Source organism: Coturnix japonica, chromosome 6, assembly GCF_001577835.2.
Source record: "Coturnix japonica isolate 7356 chromosome 6, Coturnix japonica 2.1, whole genome shotgun sequence".
NCBI classification, from domain to species: domain Eukaryota; kingdom Metazoa; phylum Chordata; class Aves; order Galliformes; family Phasianidae; genus Coturnix; species Coturnix japonica.
Genome location: NC_029521.1, coordinates 25784099 through 25810241, shown reverse-complemented (window position 1 = coordinate 25810241; position 26143 = coordinate 25784099). Strand labels below are relative to the sequence as shown.

Genomic DNA, 26143 nt, shown 5'->3' with positions numbered 1-26143 from the left:
AGGATTTGAAGAAGGGGATGCTCGCACAACGCTGGCTGAATAGTAGTTCTTATTTTTATGCTCAAAACTCTGGTTTAATCACTGGTTTTCTCCATTAAACTACCTTATATCGACATCTTTCATTTTTCTGACCTTTGAAGGTGGTAAATATGATTGCTGTTTTATCCATTTTTGTTATAAATGAAAAAGACTTCAGAGCGTTTGGCCGTGCATCAGTTGTTGGAATGCTGCCATACACTAATGCAGACTCCCCACTGTGAGCCCAGCGAAGAATTATACTTTGATTCACCAGATTGTATTAAATAGTCCAGCTGTTGGGATTTGAAAGATAGTTACCTCCAAAGTGAAATAGAAATGAACTTGGCATTTACAGCTTTGACCATTTTGATAGTGTTGGGCAATCAGCTTTTCAGAGGTAGCACTTTTAAAAATAACCCTCTTCTGCTTACACTGCTTTAAAAACTTTAATTTGCTGTAATGTTCCAAATAGTTCACCATGTATTCCCTGGAATGATCGGCAACTTTTGCATAAAATAAACATTATTTTCCTGGTGATATCAGTAGATTCCCACGGTAATCAAATGAGTCTGAAACTGCAGCTATTAGCACCGATTTCTGAATTAATTAACTTACACCGAAGTTCTAATGGTGGAGACAGCTCTTGTAATTAAGACTTCAACGTGGAGTTTCATTCAGTACATCCAGCGCTTCAGTAGTGAATGTTACCTTTGCAGTAAAAAAAGGCCATTCCTTATGAAGAAGCATGAATATTAAGAGAATAAAAGTGGCTCTAGGTTAGTAAATGGGCGTAGTGCACATAGGGCCTTCTTATGGTAACGTTTTCCATCCGTTTTGGTGGCTGCAGCTATGTAGTCATCCATGCAGAGCCCACCCTGTGGTGTAGGGCTCTATCTGAAGACGTGTTGGGTGTAGGTGTGTAGCTGTAAGAATCTCTCTTTGAGCATATCTGGTTGTACACCCATATGCATCAGAGCCAGCTGCTCTGGAGGGGTGGTGAAGGAGCCCGTGTATGTGAGCTGTGCCTGCAGAGCAAGGCAGCTCGTGGGGCAGCCTGAGGATGGCGTGGGAAATATCCCCACCTGCCACGTGTTCGGGTCATGCTGTCCTCTTGTTGGCCTTGTTCTATTCTGGTGCATGCTGGCTAATCTAAGGATTTACCTGCATGCTCTCAGCACTGAGACAGGGCTTTTGAATGTGGACGAGTGTCGTTAGTGCTTAAGCCAGCCTCAGTGTATAATCCTCGTGACTCTGACCTTTCCTTCCTCTCTCCTTGCTCTGAGGGATTTTCATCTGCAAGAATCTGCTCTGCAAGCAGTCAAGGCCTACTCTCATTTCTAAAGCAGGGAACACAGGTCAAGCGCTGCTCTGTATTTCAGCAAGCCCATTGGGTGAATTATCAGAGCTCACCTGCACTCCCTCCCAGCATGTTGGTGCTGAGCTACAGTAGAAAACCTGGTTTTGCTGCCTTTAGCTTCTGGTGTGCAGTCAGGTACAGTGCAGTGAAAGCCCCGGGATGCAGATGTGGAGAAGCAGCCACGTTTTGGGCTACAGAAAACAGGAACAGGCAGCATTTTCTCTTGGTGCAGCTGCTGTGTTGGATAAGGGGATCCTCAATCCAGCTCAGAGATGACGAGAGAGAAAATGAATTCTTACGCTTATCTTTCAAATGATACCCTGTGCTCTGCGGGTTTGTTTTTGTGATAAAGCATCTGACTTCACTTGTGTAACAAATGATTCAGGAAGGGTATTGTGACTGCTGCGTTCTGTGCGCTGCTATCCGTATGTAACAGCTGTGATCTGTAAAGCCTAGCAGACCAGCCTAGGTCACAACAGTAATAACATACGTGCTTTTCTGAAATATGTGCGTTGTTGCCTGAATTCATCTCTCTGTCCTTTTTCCTTTAGATCACCGAGTCATACGGAGTTGTCAAGAAAAGCTTCTACTAGTGAAAAAGAGACAGAGTCTGTTGTAGTGTTAGATCCCGTGTCTGCTGGTGGACATCGGATGACTGAAAACGCACTGAATCAGAACAAAACAAAGGAAGAAAAAAGCGCGTCGCTGCATAAAGAAAGTAATGTTGAGAAAATAAGAGAGACAGACAGTTCTAACTGTTAATCCCCGTTCTGAAAGGCTGTAGCTTTTGGGAGTCACGTCAATCTCTTAGGTGCTGTACTGGGGGCTGCAGCCTGTGCTCCAGTTGTCAGTAACATGGATTGAAATGGTCTTTTGTATGCAGTTTTGTTACGTGCAGTAGTGTTAAATAATGATATATCACTCAAAATCCCTTTCCCTGTTTAGTTTTCAGGTACGGTTTATATATCTTTAGGTATGGACGGTTGCCTTACTTTTCTTTAAACTGCATTTGAAAAGGCTTTTTCAGTTATTCTTTTATTGAGAAGCTGCTCTGCTAAAGGTCCAGAAGCCCCTCATGTCCCTGTTGAGTTTGGGACAGAGCCTATGCAGATGACTGCGCTCCCCTCAGCTTTACTATGGGGGTATTTTGATAATTAAAAAAACAAAAGCAAAGCAATTTTTAGACACGTTGCTTTAAAAATATTTTGATATCTACTGATGAAGTTTTGTACATCTGCACACAGCTGCCTCCATGCCGGCCACTTGGATGACGCTGAAAGCACAAAACGTAACATTTCTGTTGTAGTTTCCCAAGCACACAGCAAACCCGGAGGTGGAGGCAGCTCAGCGTGTCGTTTTGTCACCATGGCTTCTGGTGATGATAGTGCCAGAAGTCTGTGGGGAGAGAGCGGTGCTCTCTTTTGGATCAACACCTCTTCAAATGAGGATTTATCTCCTGGTTTCTCTTTCAGTCTTACGTAGCACTTTGGTACAGATGCAGCTGAAGTCTGCGTGTGCTGCTGCAAGAATGAGTTATCGTGGGCTTCTCGGAATTCCTGCATTTGGGATGCAGCCATTCTAGGACTGCAGGTCATTTGGAGTCAACATCATGAGACGTTTCCCGGTGAAACCCATAGCATCAACAAAGAATCCTTTGCTTTGATCCTAGTACAGAGCAGGGGTTTGAAGTTCTCTTTTAGGTAACACTTTAGATTTCTGTAGTTGGTAACACAGCTCCTTGTCTCCCTCAGCCCTGATTTCCTATGAGGACAGGGAGGTTGGTGCATCGCTGACTTGCTGCGCTGCCACTTCCTGTTCACTGTAGCTTGTTTTTAAATCCAGCACAATATCTCATTCTTTTATAGTGAACAAACCAACATCATCAGGGAACAAATGCAAAACCTAAGGAGGATCGGTGTAACTGAAATTGCGTGGTCGCGTACCTGAATGCACTTGGGTTATTTTCTGTTTAATGGTTTGAAACAGCGATAGTGCTGAAGGATGACTGTTCTGAGTTTGTTAGTTTGGCTCTGCATGCAACTGTCTGGTGCTTTTTCTCCAAGTGAAGTGATAGTAACGAGTGTGGTGGTTTCACAGCTTTTCTGGTGTTTCTGCATGTTTGCTAAGATAATCCTGGATTTGATCGAATTACTGAACTGTGTTTAATTGCTAAACCTGGGGAAATTTGTCTCTCCTTATCTGACGCTTTGCTTTCTGGAGGGTAGTGGTGGTTAATTTTTCACTCGTGTCTATTACAGTCTATTACACTGAATATAAAATGCAGTGTTTTATATATGCCCTTTTCCTTGAATTATTACTGCTGTATGATATATGTTCAAATTTTCAAATTATAAAAAAAAAAAAGTTTAAAAAAAACAAACAACCCAAACTTCTTTTATGTGAACTCTTTGTTACCTGCAACATAAATAATTTATTTATCTTTTCTCTGGTGCTTATTAAAGAGACTACTGACGAGTTTCCCAGACCTTGTGAAGTTGTTATTCCTTGCTTCAGACTGAAGCGAGCTTCCTAGTGATGCAAATTACAGCTCTGTGCCCTACATTTGGAGTTTGCACTGATGCACTTGTATTGATAGCTCGCTAGAACTGGAGCGACATTTCCCTTGTAGGCCAGATCTAAGAGCAGCATTGAGGGTTGTGTGGGGGGGATGGAGCAGCGTTAACAGTCAGGGCCTTTGTTTTTGTGTAAAATGCTATTTTTTTTTGCTGTTTGTCACTGGCTTGCTCTTTGTGTGGAGAGAGAGCTCTGCTTTCTCAAAACAAACATTTGGTTTTGAAGTTAACACAGAGGTTTTGTCAGCTTGTAAATACAGCATAGAATTTTGCGGTGTTTTCAAACTGCAGTCAGTGTTCAGTTAACTTGGTTTCAGCTGAAAGCAATGGTCTCCTGGGGAAAGAGAAATGAGCGTTTGAATGCTTTTAAAAATTTTTAGCTGAGGTGCTGGAAAATAAATGGGTTAAAGAACAGGCAGTGAATGGATTCCTTACCAAAAATAGTGCTCAGAAATTTACCTGACAGACAGTTATTTTGGGCAACCTAGGTCAGTGTGCTGCTCTCCAGGAGCTGAGCAGGCGTGTTGTGACCCTGCAGGGCTGGCACAGTGAGCTCTGAAGGCACCGAATCTTGCTGTGGGGGAGGAAGGATTTCAGACTCTTGTTCTTCTGGCTGTAATTCTTCAGTGAAATCAGTAAATTCAAAATTGGCATCATACCCTGCATTAGAAGAAAATAAAGAAGCTTGTTCTTTGCTCAAATTTGGTTTCTTATAATGTTCTCTGATGCACTCAGATTTTCTTTCTAAACGTCTAGATAATGTTTACATCAGTCTTTAAACATCATGAAAGTTTGGTCTTAAGAACCAAATGGTTACAGGGTTAGGATGTGGTGCAGGGAGGTGGAGGTGTGTCTGCCTGCAGCAAGGACAGAACTGGATGAGCTGTTGGGTCCCTTTCACCTCAAACCCTTCTATGATTCCAAACAGCCTGAGCTGGGATATTTATTGCATTTCCTTCTTCACATACCACCTCACCTGTTGCTTACTACCCTCACTTTTGCTGCCCTTTCTTTGATCATCCATATTCCTCTGCACTGGTGTTCTTGCAGATGTTCCCACTAGCTGCCTGTGCCTCCTTCCTCCTCAACCCCAGTCTAACAACTTTATATAAGCTCAGGTTCAGATGTTGCTTTTGACACTTAACACCTCACTACTGTTTTTCCTCACATCACACTCACTGCTGATTTTTTGTTTGTATCTTTTTTTTTTTTTCCGTGCATACAAAGTCTGCCCATTCACTGAATAGGTCACATCTGTCTGTGAGTTCCCAGCAAAGGGTTGACCAGTCTGTGATTTCATCTTACAGCAGTTGTCGTCTGCCTTTCAGGTGCACTCACGGACTGAAACATAGTGTCAGCATTGGGGAGAGTTCTGTGTGATCTCAGAGCCTGACAGTGAGAGAGGAAGGCAGCAGGCAGAGCCTGGCTCCCTGTAGCTGCAGTGCTCCTGGGCCAGCTGTGTGCCCCATTCAACCAGTCCTAACGGGGACTCCTGATGGGTCAATGTCACCTTCCATCCACGAACCATTTACAGAGACCTCCATGCTCAGCCCTCCAGTGTATTTTGTAGCTTGCAGCCCAGCCAAATGAAGAGTTTGGTATGCAGCTCAGACATGCTATCTCAGTATTTCCCTGCTGTTGATTTAATTACTGGATTTCATTTCTGCCAAATGATTAACAGCTTCAGGAATTGTTGCTATTTCATTTTATGAGGTGCAGTTTTAAACATGTCAAACTCAAGCCTTTTTGTTTAGACTATATCCATCTGAATAGGGGATATATCAATATTGCTAAGGCAGTGAAAGGTCACTGTTCTTTGTAATTATTATGACTTGGTTTTGAAAACACATTCTATGGAACTCATCAAAACAAATCTGTGTACATTTCTGGTTGTGGTTTTTTTTTTAATGACAACTGTGTGAGCAAGTGAAAAATGTCCCAGACTTGAAATATTTTCAGCAGTTTCTTTTTTTGCTTGTCAAATGTTGCTATTCCATGTGTAGAACATAAAGAAAACAATAACAACAATAGAAACAAGGTCAGATGACTTAGTTCTCTTTCATTTTCCTTCACTTAGCCATAATAAATTTGTGCAAACTCTTTCCTTCCTTCCTGCCTTCCTGTGCCTCTGCCCTCCCACCCCCCAAGACTGTATGCCTTTATCCTGTCTTGATAGATACCTGAGCAAGTGAGAAGTGGCTCTAATGGTGTAAAAAGAAGATGCAGATGAGGAAATGCAGGCAGATGCATACCAGTGGCTAAGGCTAAATGTGCATCCTCAACTTGGATTTGCCTTGGGTTTTATTTAGTACTTACCCATGCAAATGTAACTTTCCAAACACATTTTGCTGTACATATGGCACACAAAAGGATGGTGAAATGAAGTTTTGCTAGCAGTATATATTTAGGGGCTTAAAGGAAGTGTGGGCTATTGGGCCTAAAATTCCATTTTGGCAGCTTTTCGGAGTGTTATCTGCATGGTTTTTGTTTTGTTCCTTTTGCACCGTGGGCTTCAAGACTCCTACCAATTAATTCTGGAAAAAGGCTTAATGTAGGCTACTCCTCAAGAAGGGGTCTATTTTAACATTCAGTAAACAGATAATCCATTAGGACAACAATATACATTGTGGCAAGTGCTATCCTAGGTTTTTTTTGTCAGCACTTATTTATAGTCTTTTGATTTCACTTCCCTCCTGCGGTGCAGTTTCAATCATTCTCCCTCCAATCTTTGTTCCCGTATTCATTGCAAGCTGAAAACAAAGTAAGAAAGAAGCTCATACGTAGCGTTCTATTCTTGGCCAGTTCTTCCTCTATAGCAAGAAGGCGGTTGTATTTGGTCACCCTTTCTCCGCGGGAAAGACCTCCCAACTTGACAAACCTGGCACCCAGTCCAACAGCCTTGAAACGAGAAAGTGCGTATTTTAAACCTATTTGCTTTGGGGAGTGAAGTCATTTGTAATAATTATACATGGTACCCTACTTCCAACTTAACAATTTTCTTATCTTTTTACAGATAATAAACCTCCTTTAAGCAGAATTAAAATCTCCCGATGAGAGATTTGCTGGATGCAAACAATAATTTTCACTGGCATACAAGGTGGAATTTTATTTGCAAAGGTAGCTTTAATACAAAAAGCCTAAATATATCACTGTTTAACAATTTTATAGCTAATATTATTACCATTCGGAAATGTTTTAAGTAACTCACTTTTTTATAAACTAATGCAACCAAATAGATCATATACCCTTGTGAATATGCTCCCTGCTTTGGCAAATTTCCTGCATCTTCTTTTTAGACTCAACGATTAACTCTCTGTGAGGGAATAAAAAACAACCCTAGAAAAAGGCCGTTTTGTAAAGTGTTTCTTTCTCACACAGAAACAGGCTTTCTCCTAAAAAATAATTCCTGTTCAAAGCAGTGTTTTGGCAATTCTGCAATGGAATAGCTTTCAGTACTTACCAGATCCACAAGGCTATCATCAGAAGATTCTCCATCTGGACTTCCTAATATGGTAATACGTCTTTGACCTATATATAACAGCATTGTGCAACCTTCATTAGTATATTTTATAAATACGACAGAGATATCGTTTACATTTTTTGTTCTTTTTTTTTTTCCATTGGGCTAAGATGAAATGCAACTCACTTCACGAAAATGGGAACTATTCTGGTTTGCTGCAGTGATGGCATTAACGGTATGTTTTCTTTTATTTTCAGTACAAATAAAGGGATATCCAACATCCTATCTCACCTACCTCTAGCAGATGTGTCCGGTAATGTATCGTACACGCCAGGAGGCTGTTCTGTTTCTTTAAACATGTTTTTTTTCCTACAGTAATGATTTTTCTTCACTGTGAAAAGGAGTTTACCCTCATGACTGAATGAAACGTTTACGTTGCTTTTCACTCACTTTGGTAGAGCGATTCCGGAATTTTTGAGTGAATAAGGAGGAGGAAATTATATAAAATTTGTCTATTTCTGGGGATAAAGATGGATAGAATAAAAAAAAATGATACAAAGAAATCTTATGTAAGAAATCACACAGGTTTTAATACTGGTACTATAAAGGCTCAGTAATATGTAAACTGTCCTTTTAAATGTTTTGGACTAGTTTGGATTTCTTAATTATTAATACTAATCTGAAGCAAAATTCAAATTCCTCAGCTGTATCATCTGTTTCATTTTAATTCTGACATTGAATGGCGTGACTCTTATCTGCTGTGTCAAAGGGCACCCACATTCAAAACATACACAATGTACTCGCTACGCCTGCGTCCTGTTTCAGGCTCCTGAATGAGAGATTTGCGAACAGAACGTGACTGTTCCTTCTGACAAATGCTTGCTAAAATAGAAGTGGTGATGATTAAATATAAAGGTGTAATATTTGTAGGTGTAGCAACATGATTTTTTGACTTGGAGGGCTTGCATGCAAGCTTTTTTTATCTCTCTACTCACCATCTAGAAGTCCAGTCAGTTCTACAAGGTCTGATATCTTGGTTTGATTAACATATTTTAGGACAATACCACTGCATGTTGGTATGTTTATATTCTGGTCTGTTTTAAGTTTGGAAGTATTTGTGGCAGCATCTTCAGCAATCAGGTAACATTTGGAACCGAGAGCACAACACACGTTATTCCACTGCTGCCTGTCCTGCACAAACAAGCAAGCAAATACCTGAGGTTTAAAACACCAAACTGAATGAAAACTCGAACTGTAAAGGCACAATTTAAACTTGGAAAAGTATTTTTGGATTTCAACCTACTCTCAATACAAAGATACATTTTATATTTTGAATCTGTCTCTCTATGAAAATAGAATAATTTTGCTTAGCTTTTAAGATTTTGCTAGAAAACATAAATTTGTACCTGTAATTAATCAAAGATAGTTACCCAGCAGGAAGTTTCAAATACTTCAAATTAAACTAACCATAGAGCTTTGCTATTTTAATTTCCTCTCTTGTGTTGTATTTAATTTATGTGGATGATAAAACAATTTTCTATTGTTTCATTCAGATGACTCATTCTTGTGTTCATATTTGCAGTATCATTTTATATATATATTTTTAATATAAAGTAATGAGATAGGAGGCAGCCACAGACTCAGTGAAGTATATCAGGAGAGGATGATACACAGCTACAAAACTGACCCATAGGGAACTGTGGAATATAACACTCTGGTTCCAGCAAAGCACCAGTTTTTTAGGCTGTTAATTTGAATGCACTGTCTGCCTGGTACTGAGATTTAAAGATAAACAGAGGAGAGGAATGTATAATTTGGAAAAAAAAAAAAAAAAAAAAAAAAAGATATATATATATATATTTGTTTTCTTTGTGTCTCCAGAATGCAAAGTTCTCACGTTAAAATCATGCGCAATTTCAAGTTAATAATTGTGAAACTGATAATTCTTGGTCTGTGGGTCACATTGAAATGTGTAGCTGTATACCTGCAATACACTCAGGTGTCTATTCTCACAAAGCTGTCAAGCCCATAAGTAACTGAAAATGAAGGTTTGACACATGGTCGAATGCTTAAACTTAACCACTTCAGTATTCTTCTATCTGGCAGCGGATTGTTGAATTGGTACCACAGCTAATCATCAAGGACCTCATTATCTGTGGCAAAGATGTAGCTTGGATTAGCTTCATAGATGTGCTGTGGGGGGAGGAGGACAGGCGTTTTCCTTAACAGTACTGTCTGTAGCAGTTAAATCAAATTTATATCTTTTGGTAATATGTGGAAACTGAATTATATGTATTAATGCTACTCTTTGAGGTTCACCTATCTGTAACCTGATAAAATATTTGTCTTCTACTTCAGTGTTTTAATCTGTTGCCCACATCAATGATCTCCTCTAACACTGATCACAGTAATAAAATGCACTTTGCAAGTTCTGCTGAGCAATGCTGCCAGCTACAGATTTGTTCTGGCTTTGGTATATGTCTCAGTCATAGGGAAGAGCAGCTATGTGAGTTTTTTGAGTGGTTCTAAGGAATGCACAGCCATATAGCTATGTAGAAATTTTTAGCTCCTTCCATATGATGTTATAATGTTCCATATGATGTTTGTATAGCACATGAATTTTGTAATTTGTTTTTTATAATACAATCTGTGTTATTTGTTTTCATAGGAAGGGAAATGCAATATGTAATATGACGGTAGAATCAGGAAGAATTGGCATTTTCTTCTAATAGTTGTGCTATCCATATTCTGTTCACATCAGGATTATTTTCTGTCAGGAATTAGCTCAAACATTAAAAAAAAACAACCTTGAATTATAGTCAATTAAAGATATGCAAATGAATTAATTCATGTGTTTTTTTTATACTAGTACTTCTGTGCATAAACACTCTGAAAACAGAAGCCTCATATTTGGTCTGTTTTGTAAAAGCATGAAAAGTTCAGTGGTTTCACATAATCTCTTACCTCTTTCCTTAAGGGATCTACTAAGGCAATAATAGAAGGAAATTTATTAACCAGTTCCACGTACGTGTCGACCATTTCATCAGGACTTTTGAACGTTCCAGTGAGTATTTCATATTTTCCTTTAGTCTAGAAAGTATAGGACAAAGTGTAAGAGAATGGCAGTTCTTTAATAGACACTGTACTAATATAAGCACGCAGGTCTTGTGACTCTGGTATCTCCATTAGGGCATATTGTGTGTTCTTCAATAAGCACACATTCACTCTGCCTACTTTATTCTATGTCTGTGTGAACATTATGGAAATCTCTGCCTGCAGTAACAGTAAGCTCTTGCCAAATGTTCCATTCCCAAAACAAGGGAGATCTCTTTCAGCATTTCCTAGGCAACACTGTCAGTTTTACGCAACTTTGTGATAAAGTTATTAATATTTGACATTTTTATTAAATCTTGCATGAAAAATCTCATTTCACTTCCCACCCCCCCCACAAAAAAGGTTAATTCTTAGTCCTTATTTGCATAAAGGAAATGTTGCTATGAGAAAAGGAGCACACCCTCCATGGTCAGAAATAGGGTACGGCCTTTCCTTGGTTCCTTCCCATTTTTAACAAATAACTTAAAAACAAAAAGGGGAGGAGGAAGTGATCAAACAATCAAGAACAAAAAATAGGGAAAAAAATCAATAAAAAAAAAATCCCCTTATCCCCCCCCCAAACACACTGAACCAAAACAAACAAACAACTCCCCCCCTCCTCCTCCACACACACAGAACAGCCAACCCACCACCACCAAATAAAAGCTAGCTTCAAACCAGTCCCAATTTTAAGGAAAACTTAAACCATAACACACAAGTAGAAGGATTATTAAGGGATTGTGAGCACCCTATCAAATCTTGCCAGAAAGAAAACACTGCTTTATTGAACGCTGCAGTTAAATAACAGAATTATTCATAATTCTTTAAGATATTGCTCATTAAAACTGTTAGGAAAGCAACTGTTTTCACAGAAGATCCTGTGCAAATAGGAGGCTTGTCTGTACAGTGTACCCAGACAGACACAGTGTCACGCAATGCTGAATCACAGACAGCAGCAAGTTTCTTTTTCTGCTGAGAGAAAACACTAAGTGATATCAGAACGAGGGCTTAGAACTTTAAGACTTAAGCTGGAGATGAATAAACTTTGTCAAATAGAAAACTTGAAATCTAATCATTGTATAGGAATGCTGATATAAAGTGAGATAAATGTTACCGGGTATCCAGTACTGTAGTAAAAATATACAAAAAGGTCAAGAACAGATGTAGTGTAATAAAACAGAGAAATAAGCATCAAGTGGTGCAAAGGGATTACAGAAGTATATTTGCATAAATAACTTGTTCTTCATCTTTAAAGACAAGATAGATAGAAGATTAATTTGAGATAATTACTTAATTAACTCCTCATTGTGAACTGAACAAAACAGCATTTGCTGCTTACTTCTCTGATTCAAAATTGCCTGAGATGCTCTGTGACAGGAAGCTGGTTTGCTGAACAGAAGGCAGTATGTGCTTTCCTATTAAGTTTGCTACCTTTAACACAGACTCATCTGAAAAATGTTACTAAATAAATAAGCAGAAAAAAGAAATAAATGTGGCTGACGCAGGGCGGCCTGTACCATTTGAATGATAAAAGTTAAACTGTAAAAGCAGCAGAGATTTTTGTAGGCAGGATGCAGGGTATAAGGAGAGGCTGCCTTGCTCCACTGAGCCTTATTCCACATGAGGTGTGTCAGTGTGCTGCTACAGCAGCAAAGGAGGAAGACACACCAGCTCTCATAGCTCCCACTGCACTGAGCAACAAAAAGGGTGTCTGCGTGACTTGCCCTTTCCTGAACCTGTAGCACTGATTCAAACATTATTTATATATGCAGAGATACTTCTTTTTCTTTGCTATGGAAAACGAAGTCAAAAGATTCTGGGCGAGTCTGCATTACAGTAGTAAAGTATTAACAAAGAACTATTTTAATAAATAGCAGAAGTAACTTACATAGTCCATTAATTCATGAGCAGCACAATTAATTGCTAAATACATATCTGTTCCTAGCTCCAGACCTATATTGTTGCAAGCCGTTTGCATTAGGAGGAGAGGTTGCTCTAGGTTATCATATCCCATTATTAGGCAGCCTAAGTGTGATATTCTTAAGGCTGGTGGCTGAAAGTAAAACAAAAAATAATTAATTTATTTACAAGTATATAAAACTCGCATATATATTCATTGTCATTACAGCCTGCCTTCAATAATCGTCACATAAATCTGTTCTCAAAAACAGTATTAGCATCTTTAAGGTTAGTTCTGAATGAAAGAGAATTTACCAAGCATGAAAACTTTTTCTCATCCTGTGTTTCAGACACTCCACAAAAGCACGAGTTCTTATCTGGTAAGATTTTAATCATCTCACCATGGGAAGCACAGCCAGCATGGCATTTCCATCCCACTATTTGGAAACTCATCTGTAAACTACAGATTATGAAGTGGAAATAAAGAAACAATAAAACAACAAAAGATCATTTGAGTCATGCAAAATAACGCCCTGCCACTATTGTGAGTGCTGCCCTTCAGCTTCTTTTTCTTATCTGCCATTATCTATAACCTCAAGCAGGATCAGGGAATTCAATGCAGCATGACTAAGAGGGGAGTTAAATTTCCAATGTTTAGGAAGCAGCACGATACACAAGTCTTACAGGTAACGGTTGTGGGCTTACAAGATCAGAGGTGCTTGTACACTGCTAGTGCTACAGGCCTACAGAACATTCTGTTGGATTACTTAGTAGGTTTTCATTTTCTATATCAGAAAAAATGCCCAGGTTCCAGAAGTATTCCCCCTTTCTGTTACTGTTCCACAGGAGGGAATGGTGTAGTCAGAAGAATCCAAATTATTACATGAAATAGGGGCATGTGGTGTATTTAAAATGGTAATGCAGATTTATGTTTCATTTCTTAAGAACATTTTGGTTCCCTTCAGTTTTTAATACCTTACTGAAAACTTAAAATCTCTTTTCTTACCGAAGCTTTCTTCTCTTTACTTTGTGCTTTGCCTTTCTTACTGTCTGCTAGTTGAGGATTGGGCTGTTGGCATTGAAGGAAGAGAGAACCAATGAAACAATGCCATGTAAAGGTCCAAAAATAACAGACTTTACATTAAAAAAAAAATAAAGTTAATGCCTTGACCAAATTTTGGCTTTAAGAGATTGCATATATTTAATTTAGGAGATAGTATTCAAGACAAGGAAACTATAAGCAATTAACTCATCTTATTTTGAGGTGGTAGCTCATTTGAAATATTTATTTCTATGCATGCATCACCCAAAACATCAGTTTTTCAAAATATTTCTACCATTCCCACAATACAGAGCTCTAAGAAATATGCAAAAAGCATATGGAAATACTGAGCTTGATAAACTACTGCAATAATACTACTTTGAACAATACATGATTTGTTTGTGTGAGACTTAGCAGAATCAGAAACATACAGCATATGTTCGCTGTGACAGTATTCTTCCCTAGCAGACTTTTCATGATGTATGTAATGAAATAGAAAAGTCTTCCTATACCTAGAATGATGTTTTATTCTGTCTTCATTAATGTAATATCACTAAATGCCCAGTGTTTTATTCATCAGTCAGGGAGCAATAATTCTATTCTGTGCAATAAGACTAAATGTGATAATATGCAAAATATTCTATGTTTAATGTTAAACAGACAATAGAAATAGAAAGGCCAAATGAAGTACATCACATTAATAACACATTTTTATTGTACCCCTTTCCCTGCAGGCTCCAGCAGTCTCATCATTTCTTTTTGAATGTCCAGAGCTCTTTCAATGCCCTGAAATTAAACATCATTATTCTTCATAAGAAAGATCAATTATTTCATTTTAACTGCTTGAATCAGAGCACTTCCAAACACAGACCTCAATATAAAGTCTTTAAAAAATATATATTACAGACTTCCTAAACACATTTTTCCTCCGAGTGTCCAGAGCTAAAGGATTAGTAGCAGTGGAATGAACAGAAATATTTGATTATGCCATTAAAAACAACGGCAAAAAAGTGGCCTCTTCCACTAAAAAAAAAAACAACAAACCCTTTCCAAGTGAAACAAGTAAGCAACATCTTGATCTGCCTAATATTCAAGAGTGGGAGTGTCCACAACTGTGAATATCTCTAAGGCTACCTAACTGAAAACTGACGTTTCCAGACAGCAGGGAAAGAAATGCTGTCTTTGTTTCTAGAACTAGGGAATGGAGGAACGCTCCACTAAAATCAATCTGCTGCTTTTAACACAAGACTGGTTTTGGCTGAGTTAGGGAAAGTTTAATGCTAACTCCGTAAATCACATTTCACGTTTCCTTTAGCTGTGCCTGTAAAAGAAAACTGAAAAACTGAAGGGGGCAGAAGTCAGTCACAGCTGACAGCGTATCAGCACAGGGGGAACTGCTGTGCTGACTGCACTGCAGCGAACAGCTTGCTGCTCTCCCTTGGGCACTGGGAGGAATTAAGTCTTTGAGTAGTAAGGAATTGGTAACCTTATTATGAGCTCTATGTGACAGTTCTGAAAAGTTAAAGGAAAAGGAAGAAGAAAGAATCAAACTCAGCTATTTGTTCAGGACACCAGCATACAAAATAGAAATCACAGCCCTAATGTAGGCATCTTGTGCAGATACATTCTTTAATGCACCATATGGCTAAACAAAAAGAGGGTGTTGACCCAGTCTGTCTCATCCATCCTTCCTGCCCCTTGAATAGATTTTGTCCTGCTTTGTATCCCCTTCTAGCTTCACAATTTCATTTTTAAAGCAGTTTATTCTCAAAGATTCGATGCTCTGCTGTGAATTTGTTGGTGTTTCTGTTTGGTATGTGCTACAAATAACTAACAGTATTTATCACCTAGGAATGTAAAGTCACATTTTTGAAAAGACTCAAGTGTTTTATAACAGATATCTGTATCTTCTTTAATGCACTGATTTGTTTCTGGTATTCTAACACATATATCCATTTCAAAACGTTAAAACTTGGGCCATACAAGTAAACAAAAAATGAAAAATGCACTTTCTAAGGATTCTACTGAAAAGTTCGATGTGCTCACTCACGTATATATGAAATGTATAGAATATATTAACTAAAAAAATAGGATGTATTATTAAAAACACCAACAAAACAATACCTGTTTGATCGATAACTGAACTGGTGGTATGAGCATAACTTCTTTCATTAATTTGAGTTTTGCAAGTGACAATTTTTCACAGCTCAACAGAGTAACCATTGGGAGTGGCAGAGTCATTTCTTTAGGTGAATCCTGTCATTGAGATTGGAAGTGGAAAAAAAAAGAGAATCATTTACTGTATGTTTTAAGTATGGCACAGGGCTGCTTCTAAGCCTGCTACAAGCAATTGGTTTAAGAACGTATTTTATGAGGTCTATTTAATCCCTGTTTCATGACAGATTCCCAACTTCACGATTGTGGTAATTAAAATAAACAAGATGACAGAATTCGCATGTACCTGACTGTGTTTCAGCAGTGCAATGTGTAAGTACAATGGGGTGTGATTAATAGAGGCACCAGCCTTAGCTATAGCGAGTGATGTTCCCCCAATGGCTAAGCTGCCACAGAGCACTGATTCACTGGGTTCTGCAGGTGGGATTGTTATCTCTGTATTTGACTTCTTCCCTGCAAGACAGAGAATAGTAGCTAAATATTTTACTGCTTTAAAACATGTGCCCATGTACCAGGGTTATGCAAGCAAATAAAATATTCACATTTCAGTACTGTACTCAATATATTACAAAAATAATAATACTTAGTTGTTTAATTTAATCTTGTCATTTGCAGTATATGACATGACCTTACAAATAAGTAAAGTACCTGTCCTCACTTTGATTTCAAATGTGTTTCAAATCCATCGCTTTCAGCCATTGAAATCTGTGTATGTTTATTTACATGGAGTATTGACAAATCATTTTTTAGGTTTTCTGTGTTGTTATTTATTGTTCTCCTCATATGCTCAGCTTTTGCACAAAAGACTTGGAATATTACATTATAAGCTGATTTGGAGTCTACATACTTGATTCCAGCTAATAATGAGCATGAAAAAAAAAACTGCAGGCCTATTAGAGTTGGATTTTCAACAAAAGAACACGTCTTTTAAATATTCCACACACACAGACTTGTTAAGATCTTGTTAAATTTTCAAAGGAACTTATTTCCCTTTCACACACAGTAAAATAACTTTTGTCAAAATGCTTGAAGCCCAGCAGTTCCCACTATTATTACCTACCCTGCTAAGATGTACAGCAAGCACCTATGTGGATCTGAAATCATATGCATCAGGTACTTTTTTGTGAATCAGCCAAAGAAACTGCCTTGGTTCCTACTAACAATGATATACAATTTTTCCTTCCCTGTGGAAGTTTTCAATAAAATATTTAAATACTGCAGCATACAACTAAGATGGGCAACAATAGAGGCCCAGCAGGACCTTCCGTGGATATGCTGATTAGATTAAGCATTATTTGCATACAGCTTTTATACCTCTTACGTAGAGGATAAAGAGTTACGCATACACAACATCAGTAATCCAGTACTGAGACGCTCTGGTAAACAGACGGCTGCAGATGTTCCATTTCAGGTTAAAGGTGGACTTACTGTGCACATGTTGAACATATGAATTGGGAGGTTATACCAGTATTTTATGACAGTTCTAACTAAACTGATAAGCAACTGACAATTTGTCAAAATGGTATGACTTCCAGTAAATGAAAACAGGAAGATCTTAATGTACCTCAGTAACATATTGTGCCTTTTTTCTTTTCTTTTTTGCTGTATACATTAATTCTGTTTCTCTACTCTCATACCATTCAGTACCATTGTCTCCTTACTTCTTTTTTGCCTGTCTTTCCCACCTCATCCCCTTCCTTTCACTTCTCACCTTTATTTCCTCCCTTTGTCAGTGTTAGCCACAATTTTCCCTTCCTCCCTTCCCCTTTCAATTCTTTTCAACTTCTATATTCAAACTATTTCCATTTTCCTTTTCAGTTCTATGATTCTTTTCTTTCCTTATCATTTTCATTTTTATTCTTCATTTGCATCCTCCTCCATTCTTATTCCACATTCTGAAGAGTAATAACCTCCTGTCTACGCCAACCATAAAACAAAGGCAGAAACTCTGTTCAATAAATGCAAGCGAATGATGACAAAACTGTGTATTTTTCCTCTCTCATTTCTGAAGTAGAAACTGCTGTGATCAGAAAGAAGGACAGAAAGAAAAAAGATGGTTTCAGACAGACTAACGTAACTCTCCAAACAGGTGACACTACTCCTTAATGAGATTACTACAGGAAGTATTTTAGCATCTTTGTCAAATTTGGTATTGCAGAAAATATTACAAGGAAATCAATAAAAACCTCCTTTTGCTTCCTTTTTTTGCCCAGATGGTGCCACTGCTGGTGGAGCACAAGAAGTTATGGAAGCAGTGTCGTCTTCTTCTTTCTCTTTTTCAGTTTCTTTTTTTTCTTCTACCTTTTTTGAAAAGTATTCACTGAGAAAAAGAACAAAGGTTAGCAGCTCAAAATGTTGTCATGCATGTCAGAGGAGGCACGCTATGCTCGCTGGAGAACATGCTGGAGATGGATTAAGAGCATCTGTTTGAGATTCTGCCCTGATTGTGTGAAGCTGGAAAAGTCAGTAAATTACTGTTTTTGACAGTTATCTGCAACACTGGATAAAGAAAAAGAACCACAAGCGAGCGTAACAGTCCTCAGCACATGATTTTCAGATTGCACTGGTTTGAAAGTGAGTTCTCTGTAGACACAATCTTGAAGATAATCTTAGTGTACAAGATCCCCATTTACTTTGTATGGGTGGTACAGCGGTAAACCTGTCATAACTTTATGACATGTAGCAACTTGTTCTAAGTTGCTAATTCAGTAGGTCAGCTGTGTGCTGTCAGGCAGGTGATTGCAGTCCCAGAGTGGCTGAATTCAACTGCCTGCATGAAACACAAACTGCATACATATGTGGTCACAGCCACCCACTTCAGGCAGACCGAGTATATAAGCTATATACAGCAATGCAAACAATATATCTAGATTCACCTCAGTACTCTAAATCTAATTGGCACAAATTCTTATTAAAAATGGCATAATTCTCACATCAAAGTTATAAATCAGCAGCGAATCATACACTGAACGGGCTTCTCATGCTTAGCATATAGTATACATAATACACAAAAATACTTAAAAAAACATTAATTATTGTATATGCATTTCCCTTAAAGTATAAATTAATAGTATTTCAAGTGAATAATTTGTTCTGCAGTAGCTAAAAAGAGTAGAAATATTGTGCGAAGCTTACCCAAGCATCTTATCAATTTCACACTGGTCAGTGGGCTTCAAGTCTCTTAACATTGTGTTTAGTGATTCATTCACCCATTCCACAGCAATGGTAACAGAGTCATTTCTTTCTTTTTCATCAGCTTCAGTTCCAGATAAAGCATTCTCAGGTATTTGATAATGAGAAGAAATTACAGCAGAACAAATCCTCTGCAAAATAATACAGAAAGGCTGACAACATTAATTCTCACTTGGAAATATCTTTCTTAAAGATTAAGTAGTTTTCCTTATCAGTGCTACAAGTACCCATCTGCAAATCAGTTTGCTCCATTTAACTTATTTTTTTTAATCCAGTTCCTCCTTCCTGCTCTCTTACACCTCGGTACTCAGAGACCTTGTTTAAGTTTCTCAATCTAAAGTATAACTACTTAAGAAAAAAACCTTGTGACAGATCTGTTTTACATATATATATATGTTGTTATCAGAACGGAAGGATTCCAAAGATCACACTCGTGTCATGGCATCTTTTACTGCAGCTGTTGTTCGCCTGCTGTACCGCAATTCATCAGCATTTGTGCTTAGTGCCATTTGACTCAGCTATCACCCACATCAGCCCATTGGCTCAAAGAAAAGTTGTTCCCTCACCAGTGCTTTGTGGATACCGTACAACAGGGTTTTTGCACATCACTATTTACTGAACTGATGAATCACAGGGATACACATCCACTCACTAAAGCTGCAAAATAAAATGCTCACGAGTAGAACAGTACATTTCCGTGGCAGCGTCTTATTCAATAAACAAGGAGCAGCTCACACCTTCTCGTAGTTTTTCACAGTGCAGTGTATTTCCACTTCTAATGTTGGTTGACCAACTCCATCAAGAACTTTTCTTCCAGCCACTTTGCATATGACTGGAGCTTTGGAAAATTTAGAGAAGTAGTTAGCCTTAAAGGAAAGAGAAGGAGCTCATTAGGAGACGCTTTCTATGCAAACAGGTTTTTATTCCATTTAACAGATTTAAATCATATCCACCATTGAGCATATCTATTTACTCGTCCCAATATCAGACATACTCCTGTTTATGTCTGCAGTATCTGCTTATGAATCATCTTGGTACGAATCCAACTTGAATCTGAGCCTGGAATTCTGCCCAGGGAGGTTGTGGATGCCCCGTCCTTGGAGGTGTTCAAGACCAGGTTGGACGGGGCCCTGGGCAACCTGATCTAGTAAAGGTGTATGTTTGGTGGCTCTGCCAGGCAGGGGGGTTGGAACTACATGATCCTTGAGGTCCCTTCCAACCCGGGTCATTCTGTGATTCTGTGCGATCTGTGGAAAGTCCAAAACTACATCCAGGTTAGAGAGTGTGTTTTATTTTGCAAAGTTAGTGATGGGTATCATCAAATACCTCCAAAGCCTTCTAGAAAACAGGTGTTTATCCAAGGTTTAATTGGATTTACACTATAAAATGAAATAAAAATCGTGTAATTCAAATGCTACTCGTGAAATCTGCTTACATGAAGGGTCACACAGGAAGGTTCAGTGAGTTGATAGACTGTCGTTATTTTATCTGTGGATAAGATCTAAGAAAAAAAATGCATCTCTTTGTCTGGATTTTGTCAGGAGAAAGATTCCAGAAAGGAATAACCCTCATAAATGCCTGCAGAGCTGTGCTGGGCGCTGTGTTACCACAGAAAACAACTGACGCAGCACAGAGGTCAGCGCGTGGTGAAGCTGGGATTTCACACGGAGGTGCAAGCAGAGCGCTCTTAATTATTTATCAGACATGGTCTTTAATGGGCTGTGGCACTGACGTGAATATAGCTGGGGCTCATCTGTATTTCATGAACAACGGTGTCGCTTTAAATATCACATAGCTAAGTGAGGCTTATTACAGACTTTCTCGGCGGTTTCAGACGGTCACCAGAGCAAAAGCACGGCTCAGCTTATAAGGAGCCACGATAGAACACAGGCCAAACATCCAGCAAAGCCGGAAGATCGCCAGCTCCATCTCCCATGGGGATGGCGATGCACTCGGACACAGGAAACACTACAACGCTCCGCCCCGCCCGCCACATCCAGCGCCCGCTTCAGCCCCCGCCCCACCGCCCTACAAGGGGAGCGCCTGCGTGCTGCGGTACCAAATCCCCGTAGAGATCTGCGGGGCACAGCGGGAAGAGGGCGTTCAGAGCGTCCTCCATTCGCTGCTGCACTCCGTGGTTGCTATAATACTCCGCCGCCTCCCGCCGAAGCTGCTCGATGGTGCCGGCCTCCATCGCGGGGCCGCTGCTAAGAGATGGCGCAGCCCGCCCCTCGCGGCCGTTACCCCGAGGCGGGAAAGCCCTGAGGGGGCGGCGCTGCCCTTGGGGCGTTGTTTCTTTGCTTAAAGCTGCTCACCTGCTCCTTCCTCTCAGGCTGAGTTATGAGCAGGTATTGTTTAGTTCTAAAAGTCTCCGAACGATAAAATTGTGTTAAGATTATCATCCTGAAAGAGAGACAGATTATGGTCTGTGGAAACGTCTGGTGAGGGGTAGCTCCACCGCTGCCTTTAAAAGCCCTTTACTTTGGATGAAAAGAAACGTTTCGCAACCTAAATGATCATTTTTAGTCGGCGATTTCCTACAGAAACTTTCACTTTGTTACGCTGCCCATTGGTAATTTTGTTGAAGTAACTGAAAATGGAGATACTTAAAAAGCTGTTAGCCACACGCTTCCTCGGCTCTAAAATCAATACGTGTGGACCTCTGCTCATTGTACGTTTGCTTCTCTGGGCTGGGTGATAATGAAGAAAAATCCCCACTGAATCGTTTTCTTTTCCTTTCACATCCTTCAGAAATAACATGGTGCCTCTCCAGAGAGTTAAACCTTCTCATTTATATTTTTTTTCCTTTTAGCTTTTTCCTCTGGGGAGGTTTCAGGACTGGCATTAGCCATGCCATAAAGACAGTGGAAAGAGGATGTGTGGTGAGGCTTTCCTGGCTCGGAGCAGCTCAGCGTGGTGTCTGCTGCTCCTTTATATCATAGAATGGCATGGGTTGAAAAGAACCACAGTGATTATCTGGTTTCAACCCCCTGCTGTGTGCAGGGTCTCCATCCACCAGCCCAGGCTGCCCAGAGTCACATCCAGCCTGGCCTTGAATGCCTGCAGGGATGGGGCATCCACAGCCTCCTTGGGCAACCTGTTCCAGTGTGTCACCACCCTATGTGTGGAAAAACTTCCTCCACATATCTAACCTAAACCTCCCTTGGAGGGTCACTCAGCTGGGTGTGACGTGCATAGTAGCTTCATACCTTTGTGGCACAAGGCTTGGCCCACAGCGTTCCCATTTAGTTAAATGTTCCTGTGGGAATGTGGTTCTTTGAGGTAATGATGCTTGTGTGGTGCTTTGGGGGCACCAATACTTGATTACTGCGTAATACAATGTGGTTTGGGGGTGCTGCCTGCTGATGGATTTGGGGTTTCTTTAACTCTGCTTCCCACCTTCTGCTTTTTAAGGGCTTCAGAGTAAAATATGGAGGAACAGCATTGTGACTGTGTGGATATTGATCAACAGTCTGGGAGGAGAAACTTGTCAATTTCCCTTGCTAGTTTTAGGCAAACAATGAATCACAGCAAGTTGGTAGTCGCTTTCTACAGTAACCTCTCATTCTGTCTGAATTTGCTGTTTGAAATGCTCCCAAGGCTTCCAACTATTTATCACTTTTATGATAGTGAACATTGCATGAATTATTGGCGTAGTCTGGTAATTTCCATTAACAGTAATAGGAGCTGTAAGCATGTAGAAAGAAGATGGCTTATCCTATGATCCCACCTATTATGAAGTATTTAACTGATTAGTTAGGGTGCTGCAAGCCACTTCATACCGTCAGTGAACTCTCGGCAACCCCATTATCTTCATTAGGCTTGTGTGGGTGTAATTAATTGGTGTTTAGTTAACAGTTGTGTTGAATGAAAAGAATTTAGTTCTATTTCTTTTAGTTTTATTGGCCCCGTAGTGCTAACAGGCTAAAGTGTAATTAAAAACTCACTAATCAAAGAGTGGCGAGCTCTAAGGAACTCACAAGTGAGGGAGAAGCATGTGATTGGTGTGGATCTGTCCTTTGCCAGATGAGCAGGTACAAATGTTGCTGTAAGGGCATAAACGTGGCCCTTAAATCAGTTAAGATCTCACTGCCATCTCTGTTCTCGTAGGGTTTCACAGAGGAGTAATGGGTGCTTATTGAGCTGGCAGGGTTCTGTGAAGTCAAGTCTGAGTGCATAAAAACTTCATGACATTCCCAATGAAGTCAGGATGATACTAATACTCTCACACAAATATATTACCGGCTTTAAGGCATCCTCATTTCTTAAAAAGGCTTTTTAAGGTTCTTCCCTTTACATGTAAGAATAATTTGAGTGTTGATTTATTATTATTATTATTATTATTTTCTCTAATTCTTAATATTCTGTATAGGCAAATATAAGTCACAAAGTTGAATACAGTTTGATATGAAGGACCAAGACAAGGCTTGAGTTATAGGGTGCAGCTAAGCATAACGTTTAGGTTGAACTGTCCAGCTAAAAGTTATCCAAGAACTTCTGTGATATATCTAATAGATATTAGGAAATGCATCTTAACAATTCAGCTTCTTTGAAGTACCCATTATGAATTTTAAAGACATTATTGAAGCCTACCTATTTCTAGGGCGTTGACATGATGGATTATAAAGATTTTTGTCAGTATATTTTCAATGGGATACCCTGCAATGTTTAGTACCCTTGTGAATATTTGCAGAGTTAAGATGTTACTGGGCTTTGTAAAACTCACATACAAACATTTTCTATGATGTGAAGAGTGTTCATGCATCAGTTACTGTGTCTGAGTTATTGATACAATGTTACAGGTCGTATGGCGAGCTGGCCATGCTGCATTTGGTGCTCAGACAAAGCAGTGATCAAATCCAGAGAGCTGAAAAGCAGGAGCATCTACTTCAGTCTTCTATGTCTAGGGAAGAAAAAACTTTTTTACATAAATCAGTGGAATTTTTTCTTTCATCTTTTTTATTATTACTCATTCACACTCAGAATGGTTTCCTTGGATGTGCTGGTTTTGTTTTTCTTTAATTTTTCAATTTTTATTTTTATAAAACCTTTTGTTTTCAAAGGAAGTTGCCAACGTTGTTTTAAATCTGAATTAGATTTTAGCTTTACCCTTTGGGTTTTCCCCTTTCTTTTAAGAATCTCATATTTTATATTGGATTGAAAAACCCCTTTGTTTTCTCAACCATAGCAGAAGCGTTACGTGCAGTTCCGAGTACAGAAAGTTTTGGGGTGGTTGGAGCCAATCTGGTCCTGACTACAAGTCAAAGGCTCATATGGTTGAGAGGCTGAACTAGTGCAGGTTATCTATGAGATATATGAAAATTAAAGTTTTAAATCAGATTTACAGAGAACCTTGTAATAGTTGGAGCGTGAATATTGTGATGAATGAGAAATACTTGCTGACAGATTTTCAGAGAAGCTGTTCTGTTTCTGTCTAGGAGAAGCAATGCTGATCGCAGAGGACTTTAAGGTGTTCAAATTAAAAGGTAATTTTCACATTACTGTTTAGAATGGAGGCTTTTCTATGTCCTGTATTTTTTTCTTTCTTTAACACGTTTTTTGGGACCAAACTGAGTATGGAAGAAAAGGAAGAATGGCATTTTTTTTCCCCCATGGTATATCTCCTGATTTTTGCAACCTTAATCACTTGGGGCATGTCTTGAACTTTTAACCTTCTTTCTCCAGCAATGATGCTGTGAATAATGGACTCTCCTGCTTGACACATAACTAGATTGCAGTTCAAAGTGGATGTCACAAACACTATTGCACCATCTGGAACAAAAGCTTGACCTATCGTTTTGGGATAAGCCCACAAGATTATATGAATTTATAACCGACTTTGTTTGTTATCGAGGTATCTAAACTGGTGCATTTCTAAAGATATTTTTTCCCAGTTTTTGCCTCTCTGGATGGTATTTTTTGCACAGAACTCCCTGAATATTCAGATCTCAGATGAAAGTGAGTGGGGGGAATCCCACACCCCCCAGAAATGTTAAAAATTTCCTATGAGGTCAGGGAAATGCTGTGTGCATTGCAACGCTAAAATTGCCTGTTTCCTACTATCTATTATTGCCATTGTTACCTTTAACAGTTTAGTTCAGTTTGAGACTCGTTCAGTAAAAAGAGAGAAATATTGTTCCTATGTACTCCTGGAAGAAATAGTAATAAAATAAGCTGGATGCAAACTGAAAAGCTTTTGGGGAGTGTAGCTCCTGAAGAATACACAGTGTTTGCAGTTCCTTGTATGATACTCAGTTACAAATTTGAATCCCCCCTCTCAGTTATTGGTATGGATTGATAAGATAACCCCAGGCCTTTTCCAATTGAATGGTTCCAGCTCTCTTGGTTTCACTCAGTACGAGAGATGCTCCACTCCTTTCATCATCTTTGTGCACTGTGCTAAACAGACTCCAGTAACTTCATATCTTTCTTGCATAAGTTGCATGCATGGAAATTGCAAAGCTATATTTGCTTATGCTAGTGTAAGAAAGGTTTGAAGAAGTAAGTATAACTGGAACTATGCTTAAGAATAGTATAGTAATAGTATATGTATCAGGCCCTGGGTTTCTATCAGGATTTATAAAAAAACCCGTGTGTAAGCCACTGAAAATACTACAGGCTCGTTCATTACATATGGCATTGATAGGAATGTACCTTTATCTCTGATACAGGTCTGTTGTCTAGTCTTCATTTCTTACAAGAGCTACTAACAGCAATGTGAGAGGAGAAACTGATAGAAATAAGTGTTTGGTAGAAGTTCCTCTAGAACTGGAGGAAGGGAACACATCTGCAACTGTATGTTTTGTGATATTGTATGTAGAACAATGAAAAAGACAGGATGGAAAACATGTCAGCCAGAAGGCAATCAGTGCAAATAATATGTCCAAACAGCCGTTATAAAAACCACCACTTTCCACAGCAAGGAAAGAGGACATGTTAGTTGTTAATGCTGGTATCTACCCATCAGGCCTAGAGTAATACCCCACCTGCACAGCTGCATTTGTCAGAGTTGTTTAAAAAACAATTGTTTTTTCCCTTTGCCAGTTTATTAATACCCAGTTTCTCCGTCCATTCATGAGGGGGTAACAGCCCAATATGCACAATCTTGGACACTTCAGGCACTGCATGCTCTGTTTCAAAAAGAAAATGTGGAATTATTTCTGAGTAGTGCCTGTTCTATTTTAAAGTTAAATGAAATCCTGGTGCTTGTATTTTTAGAAGCTTAAATCCACAGCGGACTATCAGATCATTTACTCTTGACCTGCCATGTATACCAAGCTCTGCATTGCTTTTTTTGCATGTGATTTAAAAGATTAAACAGTTTTAGTTTTAAT

The 26143-nt window shown here is 39.1% G+C and overlaps 2 protein-coding genes across 8 annotated transcripts in view; one reads left to right on the top strand and one right to left on the bottom strand.

Annotated features, from left to right (window-relative positions):
* SHTN1 (shootin 1) overlaps nucleotides 1–15729 on the top strand; it is a 65027-nt gene extending 49298 nt beyond the window's left edge. Inside the window, exons 18-21 of one of the 3 annotated variants that reach the window (XM_032445526.1) lie at nucleotides 1927–7460; nucleotides 7666–7721; nucleotides 10386–10472; nucleotides 12751–15729. In XM_032445526.1, the coding sequence (XP_032301417.1) occupies nucleotides 1927–2137 (211 nt within the window). In that variant the 3' untranslated portion in view covers nucleotides 2138–7460; nucleotides 7666–7721; nucleotides 10386–10472; nucleotides 12751–15729. Of the gene's footprint in view, nucleotides 1–1926; nucleotides 7461–7578; nucleotides 7644–7665; nucleotides 7722–10385; nucleotides 10473–12750 lie in introns of those variants that run through there. The other 2 variants (XM_015867427.2, XM_015867428.2) reach the window with 2 other exon arrangements.
* ENO4 (enolase 4) lies at nucleotides 2537–21066 on the bottom strand. Of its 5 annotated transcripts, XM_015867429.2 has the most exons (15): nucleotides 20869–21066; nucleotides 19547–19675; nucleotides 18753–18940; nucleotides 17804–17937; nucleotides 15904–16070; nucleotides 15567–15698; nucleotides 14163–14228; nucleotides 13407–13469; nucleotides 12390–12554; nucleotides 10373–10498; nucleotides 8404–8599; nucleotides 7409–7476; nucleotides 6729–6846; nucleotides 4408–4608; nucleotides 2537–4282 (listed from the first exon to the last, which is right to left on the bottom strand). In XM_015867429.2, exons 1-14 carry the CDS (start codon nucleotides 21001–21003, stop codon nucleotides 4433–4435), a joined length of 1863 nt encoding a protein of 620 aa, XP_015722915.1. In that variant the 5' UTR covers nucleotides 21004–21066; the 3' UTR covers nucleotides 2537–4282; nucleotides 4408–4432. The 5 variants fall into 5 exon arrangements, 4 of the variants coding, with proteins under 4 accessions (XP_015722915.1, XP_015722916.1, XP_015722917.1 ...); XM_015867430.2 differs by lacking the exon at nucleotides 6729–6846; XM_015867431.2 differs by lacking the exons at nucleotides 2537–4282; nucleotides 4408–4608; nucleotides 6729–6846 and adding an exon at nucleotides 5149–6698.
* Nucleotides 21067–26143: the final 5077 nt, after the last annotated feature.

What these genes read in the sequence shown, in the direction of transcription:
- ENO4 (XM_015867429.2), bottom strand. Translation starts at nt 21,003, where the DNA reads ATGGAGGCCGGCACCATCGAGCAGCTTCGGCGGGAGGCGGCGGAGTAT. An exon ending in AAAAAAGGAAGCAAAAGGAG is followed by an intron (nt 16,071 to 17,803) that starts GTTTTTATTGAT and finishes TCTGTCTTGCAG; the next exon opens with GGAAGAAGTCAAATACAGAG. An exon ending in ATGATAGCCTTGTGGATCTG is followed by an intron (nt 6,847 to 7,408) that starts GTAAGTACTGAA and finishes TCTCGTTTCAAG; the next exon opens with GCTGTTGGACTGGGTGCCAG.